We start from the raw sequence: 21,409 nt of genomic DNA, 5'->3' as shown, positions 1-21,409 counted from the left end.
ATACATCTACATCAGTTTGGTTTATTTTGTATTTATATATTCTTGTATTTGTTTATTAGTTCATAAAATACATTCCTGTTACAAGCTGATGTTAGTGATGACCCCATCGGGAACATTTTCCTACACAAGCCCCACTGTGGACAAGACTCCAGAGAAACATTAGCCAGTGCTTGTCCCAGACTAGTTAACTTCCTGAAAACCAGTTTAAATGCTATCGGTGAAGCCGAGCTTTAGAAATGCAGTTGTACTGACCTCTAAGGCTACATCTGTGGCGGTGGTGTTTCCACTCTGACCTCTGAGGGAGGCAGCACTTAAACCGAAATAACCGATAGTAAATGTAGCTTTGCTTCAACTCTATGACCTTTAGGCCAGAGCAACCATTATTGTCAGGACTTAAATTCCATAGGAAATCAATCATTTCAGAAAACTCTTTTTCATGAAAATTCTCCTCTATCACTTCTGAAAGAAACTTTACCCAGTTATTCATCTTTCTTTCATTGTACCACATTTCCATTCATGATATAATAGGTCATGTAAAGTTTTGTATCTCGAAGAAGTTACAGATTATTTTCTTGACCTCAGGACTGTACTTCATCTTCTTATTTCTAGTGTGGATTGGAATGTGAGGAACTGATTCTTAGAGCTTAAAGGTGACATCATACAGTGTGTCCCCTTCCATCAGCTCTCTGCCCCTGCTTGGTGTGTCAATGGTGGCCCCTTCCCGTCGGACTCTCACAAGGAGTCACATAGCATAGTTGCTAAGCAGACACATTGTAGAGCCAGGCACGTTGGTTTGAATCCCTGCTCTGCCACTTACTAGCTTTGTAACCTTGAGCAAGTTACATAACTATACTGTAACTCAACTTTTTGTTTTGTAAAATAAAATTTAAAAAAAAATTTTTTTTTAAAAAAAAATTTTTTTTAACAGTTGCTGTGAAATCAGTTCAGACTCATGGCAACCCCATGTATGTCAGAGTAGAACTGTGCTCCATAGAGTTTTCAATGGCTGATTTTTCAGAAGTAGATATTAGTATCTATCTCTTGGGGCTGTTAAATGTATTCAGTGGAATGCTATTCATAGAGCACATAGAACAGTGCCTGGGACATCATAAATTCTATGTAAATATTGGCCAAATAAATTTTTTTTCTTGCACCCATCGTATTTTTAGACAGCTCCCAATGGTTCAGAAGTAAGTCACTGGATTATCTTTTCTATATTTTACCCTTAAGAAGAAAACCATATGCCACTTTTTCAGATCCTGGCATACCTATCTGTAAGATAACATGTGAACTGAGCTTTCTGTCAATCTGGCTTTTAACTGTGCAAAAATTACCCTGAAGCTCTATAATTATAGCTTCTCTATACTTATAGCTTCTGTGTGGTTGGCAGTGTGAATCTACCAGTCACTCCTTGGAAACCCTATGGGGCAGTTCTACTCTGTCCTGTAGGATGAGTCGGAATCAACTCGACGGCAATGAGTTTTGGGGTTGGATATGTCCTTTGTGCAATGAGAAGGAAATCATGTGATGTGGTATTTAACTCATTTATCTCCAAACAGTCCAGATTGCATCTGGAATCCGTAGCTTCAAGATGTTCAGCAGACTAAAAAAATCTTTTTTCCAACATATTGACTAAAAATAAAAATCTGGGAACACAATTACTGTATTAATTTTTTTAATTATGCTGAAGCATCCTTAGACCACCATCTGGATGCTTAGGTATTAGAAGGTCATGGCGAGCCCTGCCTCCTACATCATCAGGCCTCTAATTCCCTGGCAGGCATTTGATATTTAATCTAAGATGCATAATTGACTATTTGTGAAATATATCTTAATCTTGTACCATATCATTACATCCTGGGTTTAAATTATTTGTATTGTCCCACTTTATACAGTATGGTATTTAAATACAAATAATGGTAAATAGAGGAGCCCTGGTGGCACCATGGTTAAGCGCTTGGATACTAAGTGAAAGACTGGCAGTTCGAACCCACTCACTGGCTCCACAGGAGAAAGACCTGGTGATCTGCTCCCACGAAGATTACAGCCAAGGAAACCCAATGGGGCATTTCTACTCTGTCACACGGGGTCGCTATGAGTTGAAATCGGCTCAATGGCACATAACAACAACAACGATAAATGAGAAGTCCCTGGGTGGTGCAAAGGTTAACTTATTTGGATGCTAACTGAACAGTTGGCAGTTGGAGTCCAACCAGATGCCTAGGAAGAAAGGCCCAGTGATTTATTTCCAAAAAAATTAGCCATTGAAAACCATGTGTGGTTGCCGTGAATCAGAATCAACTGGATGGCAACTTGTAATGGTAAATGGATTTAGACTTAAAATATATGAAATTTAGAAGATTGTGTAAAAATTCTTTCCACTTAAATTTAGATTCCTTAAGTCCTTCATAACTTTGGGTGGTTGTTTCCATTGTGATATGGTTCAAGGGTTCAGGAAAATGAAATCCTGAACAGAACTTTAGCGGGGGAGCCCTGGTGGTGCAGTGGTCAAGTGCTTGGCTGCTAACCAAAAAGTCAGCGGTTCAAACCCACCAGCCACTCCATGGTAGAAAGATATGGCAGTCTGCCTCCCGAAAGATTGTAGCCTTGGGAACCCTATGGGACAGTTCTACTCTGTCCTGTAGGGTCGCTACGAGTTGGAATTGACTTGATGGCAATCACAAGGATAGTTTTCACTTTGAGTTACTGCCACTCAGTGGCATTCATTTCCTTCCTGTCTTCCAGGGTTTTTGTTTGTCTGTTTGTTTTTGCCTTAATTTCATTGTGTTCTCAAAGTCTCTTGTCTTTTCGTACTATCTTATCCCTTGCCCTTTTACCCCCTCAGATAGCAAAGGTTTTAATTTTTTTACTTTTATTGTTTTTGCTCTCCTCCCCTAGGACACTATTCTTGTATGCCGTTCTGACATTATTTGGTGCTGAATGCACCAGAGGGTAAAACTCAGTTGTGCTCACCCAAGGGCTGGAATCATTTAGCGCTGATTCGCTCTACCTGGCAGAACTGGCTGAGTCCAGCTAGGCTGCAAGAAGGGATCCAGGAGAACATCCGAGTTGTTCTCTAATGAGCATGCGGCATCCATTCTGTGTGCCAGTGATTATCATTGCCTCACCCAAGCTATTGCTGCCATTTTCTCTTGCGTGCTGAGGACTCTTGTCCTGGCTCTTTTTCACTGATGTAAATCCTCCTACTTTACAGAAGCACGAAGGAGTATCCCAGAGTTGAAACCATATGTATTTTTCCAGGTTCCTTCCCCACAGATATACTGAGGATAGAATAGTTGAAACCATAGTAAGCACACTAAAATGGGAGAAGTCATAAGCATCAGCACCAATGGCAACTAGGCTGAGGAAGATTAACAGAGCACTATTAAATGGCTATTGCATTCAATTCAGCAGTATTTGTTGAACGCCTGTGGAGTGCCAGGAGCTCTGCTGGTGCTGGAATTAATGAGATGAGTATGATGATTCCTTGCCCTAAAGACAGAAAGCAAATAGATAAAGGTACATGTGGTGAGCACAGCAACAGAAGCATATACTTGGAACAGAAATGGCACACAGAAGGAAGTGACTTACCCTAGGGATAGAGACATTCAAGAAGGCTGCCTGGAGAAGGGACCTGAAATCTAGGTTCTGAAGGATTAAATAAATTAGAAGAAGTAATAAAATTCTAATTTTTTTTTAAACAAGATTTAGAGGTATAAAATAGCATGTCATATTCTCAAGATTACTCTGGTAAAACATGAAAGGGGCTGGGGTAGACAGATGATAAGAAAGATTAGAAAAAGAAAGTTCAGATAAGTCTATTGCAGTAGCTTAGGCAAGGCCTCAGACCAAGGCAGGGGCCATGGGAGTAGAGCAGATAGGACAGAATTGAGGATATTTAGGGGGTTAGAATTGATAGGGCTTTGTGACTGGTTGGATTGTGGGTGTGGCTTATAGAAGGATCAGCATCACTTTAGGCCCCGCCCCAGGGGTCTTGTCCACATGTTCACGTGTAATGTAACCAAGCTCCTGTTTCTGTGAAAGACAACCATGGGCCTATCTGTACACACCACCTACTAAGTCCTTTTAAAAAAGTGGGGAGGGGGACAGGTGAAGGGTATGGAATGTTCTGCTACTTTTAAGGCTGAGTAATAAATGTGTTTGTATCCCCACACTAGATTTGATGGGATTTAGTCAAAAAGTGTCTTTTGCTTGACTTTGTAAACATAATCTTTCAGTTTGCAGACATAAAAAGTATACCCAAGATGTTAGAAAATGTCATTAGTGAAAATGTTAGCTTCTAACCCCCCAACTCACCCAAAACAAAATTTATTGAGACCATTTCTCAGAAACTTACTATTAGAAGAGCTCAAACAGATGTTCTGAAATGAGAAATAAATTCTAAATGTTGCCTGGATGATTTCAGACCATATTTGCTATTCAAACGTATTTTTTCACCATCTTTAACAATATTATTTTCTTCCTTGAAACTCCATCTAAAAAAGAAGCGATCAGAAAGAATGTTGACTGTCCAACCAAAACTCTGAATTTATGCACGTGAAGGCCATAAGAATGGCAATAGGAGTAACTAGTATTTATTGAACACTTACGGTGGAACAGACACTATGCTAAGCCTTTTACATGAATTAGATATTTAATCATCACATCAATTTTATGAGATAGTAACTTCTATTATAACCGTTTTACAGAAAAGGACAATGAAGGTTCGAGTACTTAAATAATTTTCTTAAGGACACAAGGGAAGTAATTGATGGAGCCATGTTAAAATCCAGACTTGTTGGACCCCAAAGCCCACTCACTTAACAGCTAGTCAATACTATTTTTCCAAACAGTTTGGAGTCCCTTTTTGAGCTTTCACTTTGAAAATCAAAATTTAAAGACCCTTGGATCATCTCTTTCCCTGAGTCATGTCAGCTGCCATCCAGTAGGCACTCATGGCGCCCCCATGCACAACAGAATGAAAGGCTGCACCATCCCCATGATCAGTTGTGGGTCAGACCATTGTAATCCATAGAGTTTTCATTGGCTGATTTTCAGAAGTAGCTCACCAGGCATTTCTTCCTAGTCCGTTTTAATCTGGAAGCTCCTCTGAAACCTGTTCAGCATCATAGCCACACACAAGCCCCCGATGACAGATGAGTGATGGCTGCACATGAGGTGCACTTGGCCCAGTATTGAACCACGATTTCCTGCAGGGAAAGCAAGAATTCTACCACTGAGTTGTACGTTCTTTAAGTAAAGACTACCTGATGTCAGATTATACCAAAAATATGCAAGATTCATGGACTTCATTTGGCATCACGTAATTTGACATTATTTTTTTCATTTGTCTTTTTTACCTGTTTATCCTCTAATATGGAGCCCTGGTTGCACAGTGGTTAAGAGCTCAGCTGCTAACCAAAAGGTCAGCAGTTTGAATCTACCAGCCACTCCTTGGAAACCCTATGGGGCAGTTCTACTCTGTCTTATTGTGTCACTATGAGTTGGAATCTAGTAGATGGCAACAAGTTTGGTTTTTTGGTTTGGTTTGCTCTAATATAAACTTGTGAAAAGAATGTTAAAACAAGATTTTAATCCTGGGTAGTCATTTATTGTGACTTATTATGTTAGCCTGATCAACCTGTCACTCACTGGACTTTGGCCCAATCAGAGAATGATAGTTCCCATATATTGAGCACTTCCAATGTTCTAGGCACCATGTAAAACCCGTTACAGCAACACAGTGAGGGCATACTAGTATTATCCCCATTTTACAGATGAGGAAACCAAGGCACTAAAAGGCTAAGTATCTTACTACTTAGGTCACACAGCTAATAAGAAGTAAAGTCTGGGCTAGAACCCACGTCTGTTGACTCCAAAGCTTATGCTGTGCTATAAGACCTCTCTGTTCCACCTCACAGTGATAAGATCTCCTAATACCAAGTTCACTCTGATTTTGTGAAGATCAGAAGAATGCTGTTAGTGAGAACTTCCTGCTTCATTTGAAGGCAAGCCAATAGGTGCTTTAAAGGCATAATAATAACTACCATATATTTAATTAATATTATATGCCAATTATGTGTTAAGTACCTGTAATCCTTGCCATAACCCTACAAGACAACCATTATTATTCCCATTTTACATAAATGTGGAACTGAGTCTCAAAGAGGTTAGGTAACTTGCCCAAGTTTGCATGGCTAGTGAAGTGGCAGACCCAGTGGTCAAGTCAAGGTCTGTAGGCTCCATGTGTACATGTAGCCGTCATGCTATATTGTCTCTTGATTTTCTCCTCCCCTTTGGGGAAAAAAGAAAACATCCTGGCAAAGAATCAGTGTTTAAAATTATCTAAAAATTGTCTTTGATGTCTTTAATGACACAACTGAAAGGATGCTCATGAAAGGCAGGAAATCTTTCAATCACACTGTTTTGGGTTGACTCTCTTGCCTAGGTTGCTCATTGTTTTTCTTTTAAAGATCCTTTCTAGAAACTTGCTCATTCTCGCCTGTACTCTTCCCCTCTCCAGCCCACCTCCAAAAGAAAATAGCAGAACAGCATATCCAGCTCCGATTTTTCTTGCTTGATCATCCAGAGCATGTAAAATATGGTGAAATATGGCCTGAGTCAGCTCCTCACAGGACAGAAATCAGTAATCACTGATATTGCTAAGCAACACCACAGAGGAGCAAGGCTGCAAATTAGGTGACAAATTTATAAGAAGTCAGAGTGTCTAGGGACTCACTTGGTCATTTAATTAGGAACCATCTGGATGATTCACAGTAATGACCATGCATTATTGTTCACTGTTCAAGGATGATAATTCCCACATAATTATATTGGTACCTCCCTTGGTGATCCTAATCCACATTCAGAACCTTCTACTGTATTTCCCACAGCCCAGATATTTCTCTGCAAGATAATTGGGGACAGTTACACCTAATGGGCAACTTCCATTCCTCCCCAAAATAAAATTAAAAACAAAACAAAAAATCACCCCCTTGGCTTGTGTGATGGTAAATCTGGCTGGGCAGGAACATGTGTAAAGGAAAGAATTAGTCATAGGGTCATCACACGTCAGTCTATCTGACCTAGGCTCCACCTTGGTGGTCCCAGAGGAGCCTGAGTTGATGCGACTCAGTCTGCTTCTAAGTCAGAGGTGAGCGAGCGGTGGTACCTACACCAGTAAGGGATGTAAGTTTCAAGGAAGACAAGGAAGTGTGCCAGAGTCCTTGACCTTCTGGAGGTGAATTGCTGAGCAAGGACTCCTCCCATTTCCAACAGCCCAGCTTGTCTCATTCATTCACTCATTCATTCATTCAACTAATATTTGTAAGAAAATTTGACTAAGAATGTTGATTTTAAACCAAGCGTTGGTTTAAAATTGGCCCAGAGTGTGTTTTAAAATTTGAAATTAGTTGTCAATATTTAAAAATCAGATTTCACATAAAAATCCAGGTATCTGGCTTCCCTTGAATAATCAAAGGTCTGTCAACACTGTGCCTGCATTCCCCCTTGGAAGCCACAGCTAGACTGAGTGCTGCTTGCCCTTTTTAGGCATGCACTGTCCTGTTTTCCATAATCCCCACCACTCACTAATGTTTTCCCCAGCCCACTTCACTCACCTTCATGCCTGGCTCCTGTAGGCATTGGCATGTGCACCTCTATTTGAAATAGTTCACTGGTGCTTTGTCAACATGCCTCTTACACTCCAGGCAGTGGACCAGATGCTGAGGATTGTTCCGACTCCTCCTTTGGCCACAGATGTGGTATCAGTATTTCCTGGAGCCTGGGGCCACAGAATGGTGTCAGCAGGAGGGCATAACCAAGGAAGGATATGTGCCGAGTAGGGAGACAAAAATGGTAGCAATACCACGTAAGTGTGCAGGAAGGCTGAAAAGGATGACTATTTTATGACAAGGGCTAGATTCAGAGAACATAAAAATTAGGTGATAAATCTCTTAAGAGGTAGCCGTGTGCGTGTGTATATGTGTATTCACATATCCTACTTGAAACTCAACAGCTGATGGAGGCTAGCCCTTTGTTGTCACTTGCAACGTTCTTGCCTTGCTTCCAAAAGCCTAAGTGAGAGGTTTTAATCCCATTGAACAAAAAAGAAATACTCATTAGCATGGATTTGGAAGAGTCTGGTATGAAACGAACTCCATAGGGCAAAATCATCTCTGTTCACACCTCGTGTGTGACATATATATTTACCACATGTTGAGTACAGATGTCCCTGGACAAACATGTACACATTTAAGGGCCTCTTCGGGAAGTTTAACGTGGGAACATCAATCCCCCACAGAATGTTAAGCAGAGCTTCTGTGATGAGTCAGTACTTGGATAGCTTTTTCGTACAAGATTTTGAATTTGGAGGTTAAAATGTTCCTTTCCTTCTGACTTGAGTGAGAAACAAGGAATTACGGTTGTTTCCTCATTTAACCTCAGTCTCTTGAAGGTTTCTTTTTGAAGTTTAAAAAATTACTTCATTTGAGGTACAGTAGTCCAGTGACAAGGGCCAGAAGGCAGAAGGGGACAAGGAAGCTGGTGACAGGGAACCCAAGGTTGAGTAAGGGTATTGTTGATGTGTTGTGAGATTGTTAACCATTGTCATAGGGCAACGTGTGCAGTAACTGTTAAATGAGAAACTATTTTGTTCTGTAAGCCTTCATCTTAAGTGAGAATAGCAGCACCATTGGAAGAGCGTAGTCAATGTCACTGAACTGTGCGTGTAGACATTTTTGAAATGGTGTATCTTTGGCTATGTGTATTTTCACCAAAAAAAAAAGGTTGAGAAGTTAGAGGGTTGACATGTTGTGGGGTTGTTAAGCAATGTCATAAAACAATATGTACACTACTGTTTCATGAGAAACTATTTGTTCTGTAAGCCTTCACCTGAAGTACAATAAAAAAAAAATTACTTCATTTGGTATGAACATCTGTTATAAAAGATAAATGACCAAAGAAAGCCACTTAATAGAAAGCCATTAATTCTGGTGGTCCATACAGCTGCTTTTGAGATGAAATCTAACAAAAAACTTAAAATTGGGCTGTAGTAGAAGGCATCATGTAACTAAGAATTCATGCTTTACTTTGATTAATATTTTCACAGAAGGAGAGGAGAGAAGAAAGACGATGGTGCCGTTTTAACCCAGAAACGCTGAAAGAAACTTAAAAATTGTATACATCTACAAATATAAGTGTTACATTTGCGAGGGTAGAATGGGAAATTGCAAATACTCAACCCTTATACTATCTATTCACAAAACTTCCAAACAAACACTTTTACCAATAACAAAAATAAATTCACAGACTTGAAAAAAATAAATAAGCCTTCAGGCTAAAGCATTAATACTGCAAAACATGTTCTGGAAGTTAACCCGGTAGCCTTTTACGAGACTGAAAGTTTTTCTTTTGACAGTCTTCCTTGTGTTTAAGGGAGGAAGAAGTCTAGAGGGTTTTATTGACTTGTCCATGTCAAGTATAGATTGGAGTCCACCCACAGAGATAATTAGAGTTTGACTAGGGTTTAACCAGGAATCCTTTGGTGGCACCAACAGTTATGCACTCAACTACTAACCTAAAGCTTGGTCATTCAAACCCACCCAGAGGCACCTTGGAAGAAAGGCCTGGCGATCTGTTTCCAAAAGGTCCAGCTATGAAAACCCTGTAGAACACAGTTCTACCCTGAAACACATGGGGTCACTATGAGTCAGAATTGACTTGATGGCAACTGGTAACTGGTAGGGTTTAACCACCTTGTTCTGGGCTAAGTTAGATATTTGTGGTGTCCCTTTGGCAGATAATGAAGAGGGGTACCGGTTACTGAACATGTCTGTGCCACCCTGGTGACGAGTGGTTTATAGACATTTTCTCATCTGATCCTTCCCAAATCCTCCTGAGACTAGGTATTTCTTACCCTTATCCCCATTTTATAGAAGAAGAGATCGAGGCTCAGAGAGGTAGGTACCCTGCTTAGTCAAACAGCTCACAAGTAGTAGAGTTGTCTTGCTCAGTAGTTCTCCTAACCTTGATAATGACGTTATCGGCACGAACAAACAAGAGGCCTCAGGCATCAGCGCCCGCCTTCCTGATGTCAGCAAACCCAAGGAAGATCAACAAACCAAAGCATCCTGAACTTCATTGTCAGTTAGGAACGTGCATCTGTTTATTTTTAAAATATAAGAACACGTGGTACAAGCAAAGTGCTGTTCTAGGTTCTGCTGGGAGGGATCTAAAGAGAAATTGGGGGCCTGCCTCTTAAGACATGGAAAACCTAGTGGGGGAGATTGGCTTGCACGCAAATACTAGAGGGGGGCGGTACCTAGGTTCCAAGCAGGAACCCTGGTGCGGTGATGAATGAAGGGTCCAGTTTCTGCCTCCTGCTCCCGTGGTTGTGGTGCGTGTTCCAGCGTTCCCATAGGGCTGACAGTAGAAGAGCAAGATTGATGAAGAGCTTTCTTTTAAATACTGGCCCCAATATAGCAGCATCTTTTGCTGCTAAGCTACAAATATCTGTTTAAAACCTCTATAGATAGGGGTTAATTCTATTTTTAACAAACCTGTGTAAAAGGCCAGGTTCTCTAAATGCCCTGATTCATTTTGCATGGATTCCCCTTCACTCCTCTTTATGGTGTTTGCAGTAATAATAGCTGCCCCCTAGTGATTACTTAGCATGTGTCATTATCTCATTTACTCCCAACTGCAACCCTATGGGTTAGCTATAACTACTACATCCCTTTACAGCCAAGAGAACCACACTCAGAGAGGTACAGTTTGCTCAAAGTCACACAGCTAATAAGTGGTAGATCTTGGGTTCAAACTTATACCTGTGGCTTCAAAGCCCATGTTCTTAACCCCCCAGTGCAGCTGAAAATGCTCCTTCCATGGGTGTGATGGACTCCAATATTTGTGCACACCTCCTTGATAGATATTAGACAACTTTATCAAGAAGGTACTGTCTGTATAGAGAAAGCCTTAATTTTTAGGTCTTCACATGCAATTCAAACTAATACCAAAAATAAACCTGGTTCTTCGATTTAAAAAATAATTAAGTTAATCATTATTTTTTCCATCAGCTAACATATAATAAATGCTTGTTCTCAGTGATTTATTCGCCTCTATTTTTTGTTGCAATAAAATGAAGTCAGCAAAGGGGCTTTTATTGACTTTCTGTTTTAAACCTCAGAACTTGGAGGGCCTGAAACGTGCCGCTCCCATCTAGGGGGTTGGTTGATGAGCGCTGAGAATGCCAACGGCCTTGACAGTGGAGCTGAGAGAGGCAGTTTTGGAAAGAGAAATCTGTGTTCATGCCCTTCTCAGGAAAGGAGGAAATAAGAAGCCCAAAATACTAGTTCTCACTCACTGATTCTTTGAGATTAAAGGCAAGGCCCTTGCCTTGATTTTGTCAATCACGAAGTGTGGACAAGCGCTCAGAGGTACCTTGAAGTCAGGTGGTGAGACGGCTGGCAAAACCTGAAAGGAAACAGAGGAATGATGCGATGATCCACCCTCCTGGGGATCTAGGACCTCTGACCCCAGCTGTCCAAGTGGCATGAAAGCAAGTGTGGAGGCCACAATGGGCAGCATTCATGATTGGCTTACAGGCTCATCCCAAACACTCACTGCTGGGTTCTGGAATTTTTTCTTAGGCTGTGCGCCCTCACTAGAGAAATGTAGAAGAGACACCAGGTGGTACCCAGGTTGAAGCATTCATTGGTGAGGCCTAGCTCTTCCCATCCTGGCTCCTCTTGCTCAGCTGATGCAATGGACACTGCTAGAGTGGGATTGAATAGCATTCTCTTCAACTCCCTCACATTCTCCCTCCTTTCCCAAAGAAACTTAGTTTGGATTTGGCCCAGTTTGAATCGTGATCCAATGATGCAAAAGGGGTCTTGGTTACTCTCTGTGGGGTGTGTGCTGATTGGAGGCTGTGTTCCTGGGCAGGTGAGTTTTCAGTCCAGAAACCTGCCTCTCAGGCCCTCTCAGCCAGACAACCCTGGCCACAAGCTGTCAGCAGGCAGCGTCTGAGGACACTTCCCATGAGGCGTCCATGGGCTGTGGGACACCAGCCAGGTGTGTGATGTGCTCTGGCTTGTGCGTGCGTGTTATGTCTGTCCTAGTTGCCTGTCAGAGCCCTCTTCCTGCATCTCCTGAGGCCTGGCCCAGGGGATTCTGGGACCTGGGTCTCAGAGATGTTCTCTGCTTGCCTCGGGATGCTGCTGCTGACCGTCTGGAGGGTATGGAGCGCTGCAGTCACCACCTTACCACCCAGTTACTATCAGTATTTAAGACGATATTCTCACAGGCTGGTTTCCTTCTCTGTCCTTTTCTGCCTTTAACCAAGCTGCAAGCCTGGTTCCCTTCACTTGGGTAGATATCATTCCCTCCTCCTCCTTCCTCACTAGGCTTTGAGTTGCCCAGTCACCAGTTGTGATTCTACTTTTCACTAACTCTTATTCCTTCTCTTCCACCATCTTTAGCCACATTTGTGGTGTGTTCTGTCCAGCTCTTGTCCCTTGTCCCGTTCATCATCCAAGGAAGCAGCCAAGTACCACTCTAGACATCGCCATAGTGACAAGAATGTGTGAGCTTTGTCAGACATGAACAGTTCTAATTCCAGCTATGTACAAATAAAGTGATCATTAAAGAACATGATTGTATTTATTTATTTATACTTCATTCCACAAGAGATGAGGTAAAGAATAATATCTGCCACAAACAGATGTTTGACAGTTCCAGAATAATACATGAGAACAGATGTGTGCCGCCAGAGGTTTTCAGCTAAAAAGACAGAGTTATAAAAATGCAATGATGTACCTTCACTGTGTAGAATATTGTTACTTTGCAAACACAGAGCTGCCCACATTCTATTTCCTAAGCAAATAATAAGAAATGCCAGCTGCTATTCTATTGCTTTACCTCAGAGGAGGAGGAGGAGGGGTCACAAAACAATTAAGTGGCTTATGTAATTCATCAATTTACTGCAAGATTACACACACACACATATTTTATGTGAAGATCTATGTGTACAACTATGAACATGTCTCTGATATTTAGGACGGTATTTAGATCATTTAAAAATTCCAAACTTGTGCAATGTCCTCGTGTCATAAATAGACTACTGTTCTTAAAATACCAGAAAAAAATATTTCACTGAAGGAAATCCCCAGAAGCCAGTAAAAAAAAAAGAATTCTCGTGATTTATACAAATCCAATTTCATATTGAAGCACCTGCATCCTTTGTAATATATCAAACAAAATCCAGAATAGGCTGATTTTTGCAGAAACATAAAGATGAAGTGATTTTTCTCCCCAGAGCATCATTCTGTATTAGTGTATTAAAATAACTTTAGGTAAATTTTTAGGCAGGTGGAAAAAGAATATACATATATATAGAAAGAGAGCAAATGTAGAATATAAATATAAAATAGAAGAATATTTATTATTGTGTTTTAAGCTCAACCCTTCATGTTGTACACAAAGCCCATCAATTATCAGCTGATCCATTCGTGGATTTCCAGCAACCGCCCAAGTTAATGAGTTATGGGAGCATTCTGCAGAGTCACAGGAATATCTCTCGACTCTAATTAATTTCTTGATGTTTATTGGGAGAGTTGTTATGACCAGGAAAAATATTTTTAACCTGCTCAGTGTGGCTTAAAACAACCTGAAATTTTCAGATGAAGAAGAATAAAAGTTTCTATTTCAGAACTGAAGAAAGCAGAAATGGCGCATCCCCACCTCTTCCCTCTCCCCTCACCCCAGCTGCCTTTCCCACCAACTGGCTCAGAGCAGCTCACTTTCTGCCACTGGTTTTCCCTGTAGCTTGCGTCTTTTGGTCATTTGTACATGGAGAAGGGGCTGCTGCCTGCTCCTCACCGGCGGCCGCCGGCGATACCTTGATCTGGAAGTTTCAGCTGCTCTTCACTTGCCTGAGCCAGGTGCTCTTCCCTGGGATTGTGTCTCCCTCTTCCTCCCAGACCACTTGCACCTCCAGCAGCTCTTCCTGGCATCTGCACACATGGTATTGAGTGTGGTCTGTCTAAAATATGAGATGAGACGTGAAAGGGAAGGTTAGAACCTGGTTTTTCATTCCAGGGCTTCCCATGTAGTCTTCCTTAAACTCTAGAAAGTAGTTCTGTCGGAGAAGAGCTGTGAAATGAACTTCTGGGACTGTTCATGACAAGGGAGCTCAGTATCTGTAAGCCTCAATGGGCCTGGACATTGTCCTTGTTGAGTCCCTTTCTCTTGGAGTGTCACCTCTATAAACATTATAGGGCTGGGCTAGACCTGCTGTGAAGCTATCTTTGCCAAGCGTCCTGTTAAAAGATGTTAAAATAACTGTGTCCTCTTCTGTAATGCAGGGCACATCCTTCCCCCAGTAGAATAATATATTTTAAGTGATTTCTGAAAATGGGCCGTGAAAGCTGTCTGCCACATGGCCCATGTTTGCACATCTCTATATAGTTACGATTGTGGAATTTGACAGTATAACTCTGAATCTGATTAATTAAGAATGTGTAAAAACAAAGTTCTTGCATTACAGCTCGTTCCTTATCTTTGTGTCTTTTACTGTGATGTTGTAGAACTTGGATCATATGGAAAACTAAAATATTATGACACAATGACTGAAGAAGGTAAGCATGATTTTAGAATTGTATGCATTGGCTTTTTTTCATTTACGGTGTCTGTTGCTTGCCCATTATTTTTTTTAATCTCTTTTTCCTTTTTGCATGACTTCAGTGACCTTGTGCAACTTACTATTCTTTCTGCATTTTCGTCTAGTTTTTGCCATCGTGTTTATTTGGAATTTGGAGACGTGCAATACCATGGGTAATCATGTTATTCCGTTCAAACGGTCCAAATCATCTCAACCGTGTAACACTCAGAGAAATGGTGTCAGCAGCAGAAACACAAGCAAGCACAAGCCCAGTGGGTCAGCATTGCTTCCCCACTTGCTCACGACGACATATAGAAATACACGCATCCAACACTCTTGTAATAAGCCTTCAGGGTCAGGGTGGGGGAAGATGTATGTTCTAGTGATTTTCTGATATCTGCAGAAGAAGGAGTCACTCTAAAGTAACCCCTAGAATGAAGACCCCAAACCAGCTAGAGACCTGGTTCTGATCCAGAGTGCTGAGGGTTCATGGCTAAACCCCCACGGCTCCTGTTGACTGAGACAAGAAAGAACATTACTCTGAGAGGCTAGGGCCACAATTCCAGCCAGTGAAAGAGGACGTCAATCTTTTTTTCTCTTAAATTTTGGGGTTTCCATTCTGTGTGGTTGGGAATATCATTCTAACCATTTTCCTTCAGGAAATAAAGTATGGCAGAGAGTGATTTTTGAACGTAGTCTATTCTCCTTATTCGCAGCAGCTATGTTCTATAAGGAGTCCCTGGATGGTGCAAATGGTTAACACGCTCAGCTGCTAACCAAGATGTTTGAGTCCAGCCAAAGGCAACTTAGAAGAAAGGCCTAGCGATCTACTTCTGAAAAATCAGCCATTGAAAGCCCTATGGATCACATTTCTACTTTGACACACGTGGGGTTGCCATGAGTCAGAGTTGACTCCACGGCAACTGGTAAATATTCTATAAACTCGAGGACACTGAATTAGCAGATACCGAATCAGCCTCTTCAGACCTCGGCTGTGACTACACACACTGCTCTGTTCATGTGGACGTCCATGAATGATCACTAATGCACCACCAGCATGGAGCTTTACAGTCACAAATAAATTTTCGCAAGTATGTGATTTCCCAGATGCGGAATCCACAATAATGAGGACCAACTGGATTTACTAATGAATTCCCGACCCTATCCCAGAGCACAGCCTTGTGCCAGTCAGTATTCTGAGTCAAGTTCACCATGGAACAGCAACTTGAAACTGTTGAATTCTTGTAAAGGGAGATGCCCTATTGCCCTATACCCCATGCCGCCACACACATACCTCCACCTTTTGAATAATAGAAAATATGTGTAACATATGAGAACATTTGGGGTTTTTACCAGATTTCTACATTGATACTGACAAGAAACCAAAGTACCCTGCTAGGGGAATTGGCTAATTTTATCCTTCTCCATGAGAGAAACTCCCAAATGTGTCGAAATCTTGCTTTTAGCTTCCTGTATTTCTAAGTTGCCTTAGCTTGCCAAAAATCTCCTAGTTGCTTTGCATGCGAGAGCAGAACATCTCACAGCCCTGGGTAAGAAGCCCTTCTCGGCCCCTCCCTATTTTGGCTTCAGCACATCACTGAGCCCTTCTCTGTTGCTATCCCTGTGCTTTAACCACTGTGATGTTTTCTAAAGCAGCAGGCCACTATTAGGATCTTAGACTGGGCCCTGTGGGAGCCCAGAACCCTTCCAGCCACTTGGTGAAATGCAGGTCCTGGGGCATCAAGAGGCCCAAGAGCAGAATGCCACCTGCAGGAAAGCATCCTATCACCAAGGAAGAAGAAAGGGCTACCCATGCCTTAAAAGAAGGCTGTGGTCCCAGGTGTTATTTTTATCCCAAATCTTTGGACTATTTCTATTTTTATTGATGATTGACATGAGAAGCCAAAGACTTGGGACTCACTGACTTTCTGATCTGATAGCTAGCTCCCAGGTTTTCCAAATTCCCAGCCTCGTTTTCATGGCCCCTATGTGACCTGTCACAACCCTTCACTTTCTCTCTTTATTCCATCCAGTCCTCTGCCTTCCGCCCGTAACTTCCTGTTGCCAGTGCAGCTTCTGCCTCCCTGTCCCCTCAGTTGTCCCATTCCTGCCTTACTCTGTTCCTTTCCTTCCTCTTTCCACATTCATTTGAGCAAATGTTGCCATCTGAGAGCGTCCTTTCTCTTTCCTCCCTACACCAGACAATTTAAGATCACAAGAAGATGAAACACACTACCTTCAATCTGATGATATCATTTGGTAACTGCTGGGCTTTCTAGGCAGGAAACAAAGTAAAAATGATGTCTGCAATGAGAACCATGGCTGACCCTTAGCGAGACTGTGAAATTGTGTCTTGGGGCCCTCACAGGTCACCTTTTACATTCCTTAGCTTTCTCTTGACTTTCCCCGCCTTTCATTCAAATCCCATGCGTCCCATTCTTAAGTCAAAATTCATCCCCATTACAATGATAGCTAATAGTAGCTAATGCAGCATTTTAAAAGTGTGTTCTGGGAAATCCTAGTTTCATATGATATCAGTAGTAATTTTAAAACAGCCTGGGGATGAAAAAATAAAAGAGGATTGATTTCATAGTTAAAGAAGTGGGGGGAACTTCTGAGCTAAGTTAAATAGGTTTCTTTACACGTGACTTCTCAGAGCCTTCAATTTGCTACTGGGCACTGTAGCATACCGGGAATCATAAACAGGGATAGGGCTTGCAATATTTCCCAGACTTCTTTGATCAGAATACCCTTTCTTACATGGACCGCTTTGGAAATGCTAGTTAGAGTGTTATCCTTCACCTGGTATAGGAACCTCTGGATGATTACAAAGCCTTCTGAATACATAGCAATTCCTCTCAGTACTCGTAAAAAGGATATTTTGGAACAAGTGTCTCCACCTAGACTCCTCACCTCATACCCTTTGACAGTTGCCTCCATGCCAAGCCAGACCTGACTTAAGCCTGATTCTGGGATTCTGTCTAAAAGACCCAGAGCCAGCTCGGTAACCTCAGACGTGGCATCTGCCATGTGCAACTTCCTCCAATTCTCAAGGGCCTTCCCCTCCCATTAAAAAATAATAATAGCTGTGATTTATGTCACTTCCATGTTGTACAATTTCAGGAAGTGTAATAAAGACAAAGAAGTTTTGGGCAATAACTGTATACTAGCTAACCTTTGAGAAATGCCCCATCTGCTTAAGCATTTTTTTTCCACAGTTTTAAAAATGTCACTAGCCTTTGGGCAGTGCTTTATATGATTGTCCATATGACCAGTCATATAACCATTTCCAGGGAATTCTCTGGATGGTGTACGAGGTCAGCTACTTGCAGTGAGGCCTGTCCTTCACCCCCAAAGTGGATCAAATGGAAAGATGTGTTATATGTGCCACCCCTTTTCTGAAGAGGAATTGAGTGATGACTTTCTAGATACACAGAATTGTCCTGCACGTATTCAAGTGATGACGCTTAAGCACCTGTTCGGCATCTCTTAAGAACACGCTTGGCATTTCTGAAGCTGAAAGAACTGAAGAAAAAATTCAGGCCTTGAGTTGCAATAGTGAAGGATCCTATGGGGAAAATATTCAGTGACACAGGAAGCATCAAAAGAAGATTGAAAGAATACACAGAGTCATTATACCAAAAAGAATTGGTCGATGTTCAGCCATTTCAGGAGGCAGCATATGATCAGGAGCTGATGGTACTGAAGGAAGAAGTGCAAGCTGCACTGAAGGCATTGGTGAAAAACAAGGCTTCAGGAATTGACAGGTTATCAACTGAGATGTTTCAACAAACAGATGTAGCACTGGAAGTGCTCACTCGTCTATGCCAAGAAACTTACAAGACAGCTACTTGGCCAACCGACTGGAAGAGAGCCATATTTATGCCTATTCCCAAGAAAGGTGATCCAACCAAATGCAGAAATTATCGAACAATATCATTAACATCATACTCAGGTACAATTTTGCTGAAGATCATTCAAAAGCAGGTGCAGCAGTATATCAACAGGGAACTGCCAGAAATTCAGGCCAGATTCAGAAGAGGCATGGAACTAGGGATATCAGTGCTGATGTCAGATGGATCCTGGCTGAAAGCAGAGAATACCAGAAAGATATTTACCTGTGTTTTATTGACTATGCAAAGACATTCATCTGTGTGGATCATAACAAATGATGAGTAACATTGCAAAGAATGGGAATTCCAGAACACTTAATTGTGCTCATAAGGAACCCATCCATAGATCAAGAGGCAGTTGTTCAGACAAAACAAGGGGACACTGCTTGGTTTAAAGTCAGGAAAGGTGTGCATCAGGGTTGTATCCTTTCACCTTACCTATTCAATCTGTATGCCGAGCAAATAATCTGAGAAGCTGGCCTTTATGAAGAAGATTGGGGCATCAGGATTGGAGGAAGACTCATTAACAACCTGCGTTATGCCAATAACACAACCTTGCTTGCTGAAAGGGAAGAGGACTTGAAGCACTTACTGATGAAGATCAAAGACCACAGCCTTCAGTATGGATTACACCTCAACATAAAGAAAACAAAAATCTTCACAACTGCATAACTGGACCAATAAGCAACATCATAATAAATGGAGAAAAGATTGACGTTATCAAGGATTTCATTTTACTCGAATCTACAATCAACATCCATGGAAGCAGCAGTCAAGAAATCAAAAGATGCATTGCATTGGGCAAATCTGCTGCAAAAGACCTCTTTAAAGTGTTGGAAAGCAAAGATGTCACATTGAAGACTAAAGTGTGCCTGACCCAAGCCGTGGTATTTTCAATCGCATCATATGCATGTGAAAGCTGGACAATGAATAAGGAAGACCGAAGAAAGAATTCTTTGGACTGCCTTTGAATTGTGGTGTTGGTGAGGAATATTGAATATACCATGGGCTGCCAAAAGAATGAACAAATCTGTCATGGAAGAAGTACAACCAGAATGCTCCTTAGAAGCAAAGATGGCAAGACTGTGTCTTACATACTTTGGACATGTTGTCAGGAGCGACCAGTCCCTGGAGAAGGACATCATGCTTGGTAAAGTACAGGGTCAGTGAAAAAGAGGAAGAGTCTCAACGAGATGGATTGACACAGTGGCTGCAACAATGAGCTGAAGCATAACGATTGTGAGCATGGAGCAGGACTGGGCAATGTTTCATTCTGTAGTACATAGGGTCACTATGAGTCAGAGCCAACTCGACGGCACCTAACAAGAACAACAACCTACCCTGTGCAGGTTATTCAGCTAGGTGCTTTGGGGAAACACAAAATAAAGAAGGTAGGCAGTTTTCCCTCTATGGATCTTACACGCCTGGGGGAGAAATAAAACAGCAGTCACTGAGCTACCAAGAAGAAAGTGGTAAGTATCATAGGTGTTCAGAAAAGGATAACAGATTGCAGAGAGAGGAAAGATGGTTTTCAACTGGGAAGGCTCATAGAAGATTTTGTGGCGAAAGGAATCTTTGAACTGGGACCTAACAATTTGGTACATTATGGATATGGGGTAATTTGGGAATATGAGTGGCAAGGACCTGCCAGGTAGAGAGAACGGAAGGCACAGAAAGTGTGGGGGCACACCAAGATTGACTAGCTGCCTCTCACCTGATGGGTACGGTACTGGGGGCTTTACATGTTCTGTATCATTTCATCCTCATGATCATGCACAGTAGATTTTATTGAAGATGAGAAAACTGAGTCTTAAAGAAGTATTTTACTGGATGAGGAAATTAAGACTCAGAGAGGCAAAGTAACTTGCTGTGGGACTCAGAGAGTGGTGAGAAAGGACTAGAGCTCAGGACTGTGTCACTCCAAAGCCCCTGCCCTTTTGGCTCCACTGCAGTTTGCTGCACAAGGTATGAGGGTATGAGGAACAAGGATAGTTCATATTTGCTATAGTTTATGGAGTGGGAAGATGGAAGGCTTAATGGAGCCCAGATCATGGGAAAGATCTGAACCATAGAGTGAAGAAAGAGAGTTGGCACTGGTGAGCTTGTGAATAGAACATGTCCCCCTACTTGAACACTTTACTGTAAAATGTTTGTTTTAATTAAACAATACACATACTCTCAGACACTGGACAAAACTATGACATTTGCAAAATTGTCCTTGCCCTCAGAATTTATTCCCTCCCCTGTCACTCGAGTGCCCCAGAACCTAAACTGGAGCAGCAAATTTGTCACACCCTACCTCCCCACCCCCAAGCCCAGCCAACTAGAATTTTATCCACTTATTCATTCATTCACTCATGCATTCATCTGTTAACACCCAATAAGTAGCAGGCACTACAATAGGTGCAAGGCATGTGAAGGTTAAAGACAGCCTTTCTCCTGAAGAACTCACCAACTAGTGGTCCACACAGGCATAGTGATGAGTGAAAGGCATCTCGCACAGCCTTGGGAAATGAGGGTAGGTTCTCAGAAGAGGCATTGTCTCCACTGTTCATTTCTTCTTCCCAAGGTGGCAACCTATCTTACCAACCACCTGATGCTAATGTGTTCACTTAATAAAAATTGGGCACCTGCTCTGTATAAGACATTTTCTAGACCAGGCAGTTTAGACAGTATCACTTCTCCCTGGGGACTGTATTTGCTTTTGTAAAAGATCTTCCTGGGAATGCAAACAAGTGACTCTAGGGGTTGGGGCCTTTTGGTGACTCCAGATACCCGGTATGGGCAACCACCCACCCCCTTATCCCCTCATAGAGTGATTCTGCATATTCTTGGAAAAGTGATATCTAATTTTTAC

At 41.8% G+C, this 21,409-nt stretch overlaps 1 protein-coding gene across 1 annotated transcript in view; it reads left to right on the top strand.

The window, feature by feature from the left end:
* SLC24A2 (solute carrier family 24 member 2) overlaps nucleotides 1–21,409 on the top strand; it is a 321,337-nt gene that overhangs the window by 245,204 nt on the left and 54,724 nt on the right. Inside the window, exon 7 of the mRNA XM_004373517.2 lies at nucleotides 14,586–14,636. Within this exon, the coding sequence (XP_004373574.1) occupies nucleotides 14,586–14,636 (51 nt within the window). The remainder of the gene's footprint in view (nucleotides 1–14,585; nucleotides 14,637–21,409) is intronic.

The sequence above is a fragment of the Trichechus manatus genome, unplaced genomic scaffold (genome assembly GCF_000243295.1).
Source record: "Trichechus manatus latirostris isolate Lorelei unplaced genomic scaffold, TriManLat1.0 scaffold00025, whole genome shotgun sequence".
Classification (NCBI taxonomy): Eukaryota; Metazoa; Chordata; class Mammalia; order Sirenia; family Trichechidae; genus Trichechus; species Trichechus manatus.
This window is presented reverse-complemented; position numbering and strand designations above follow the sequence as displayed.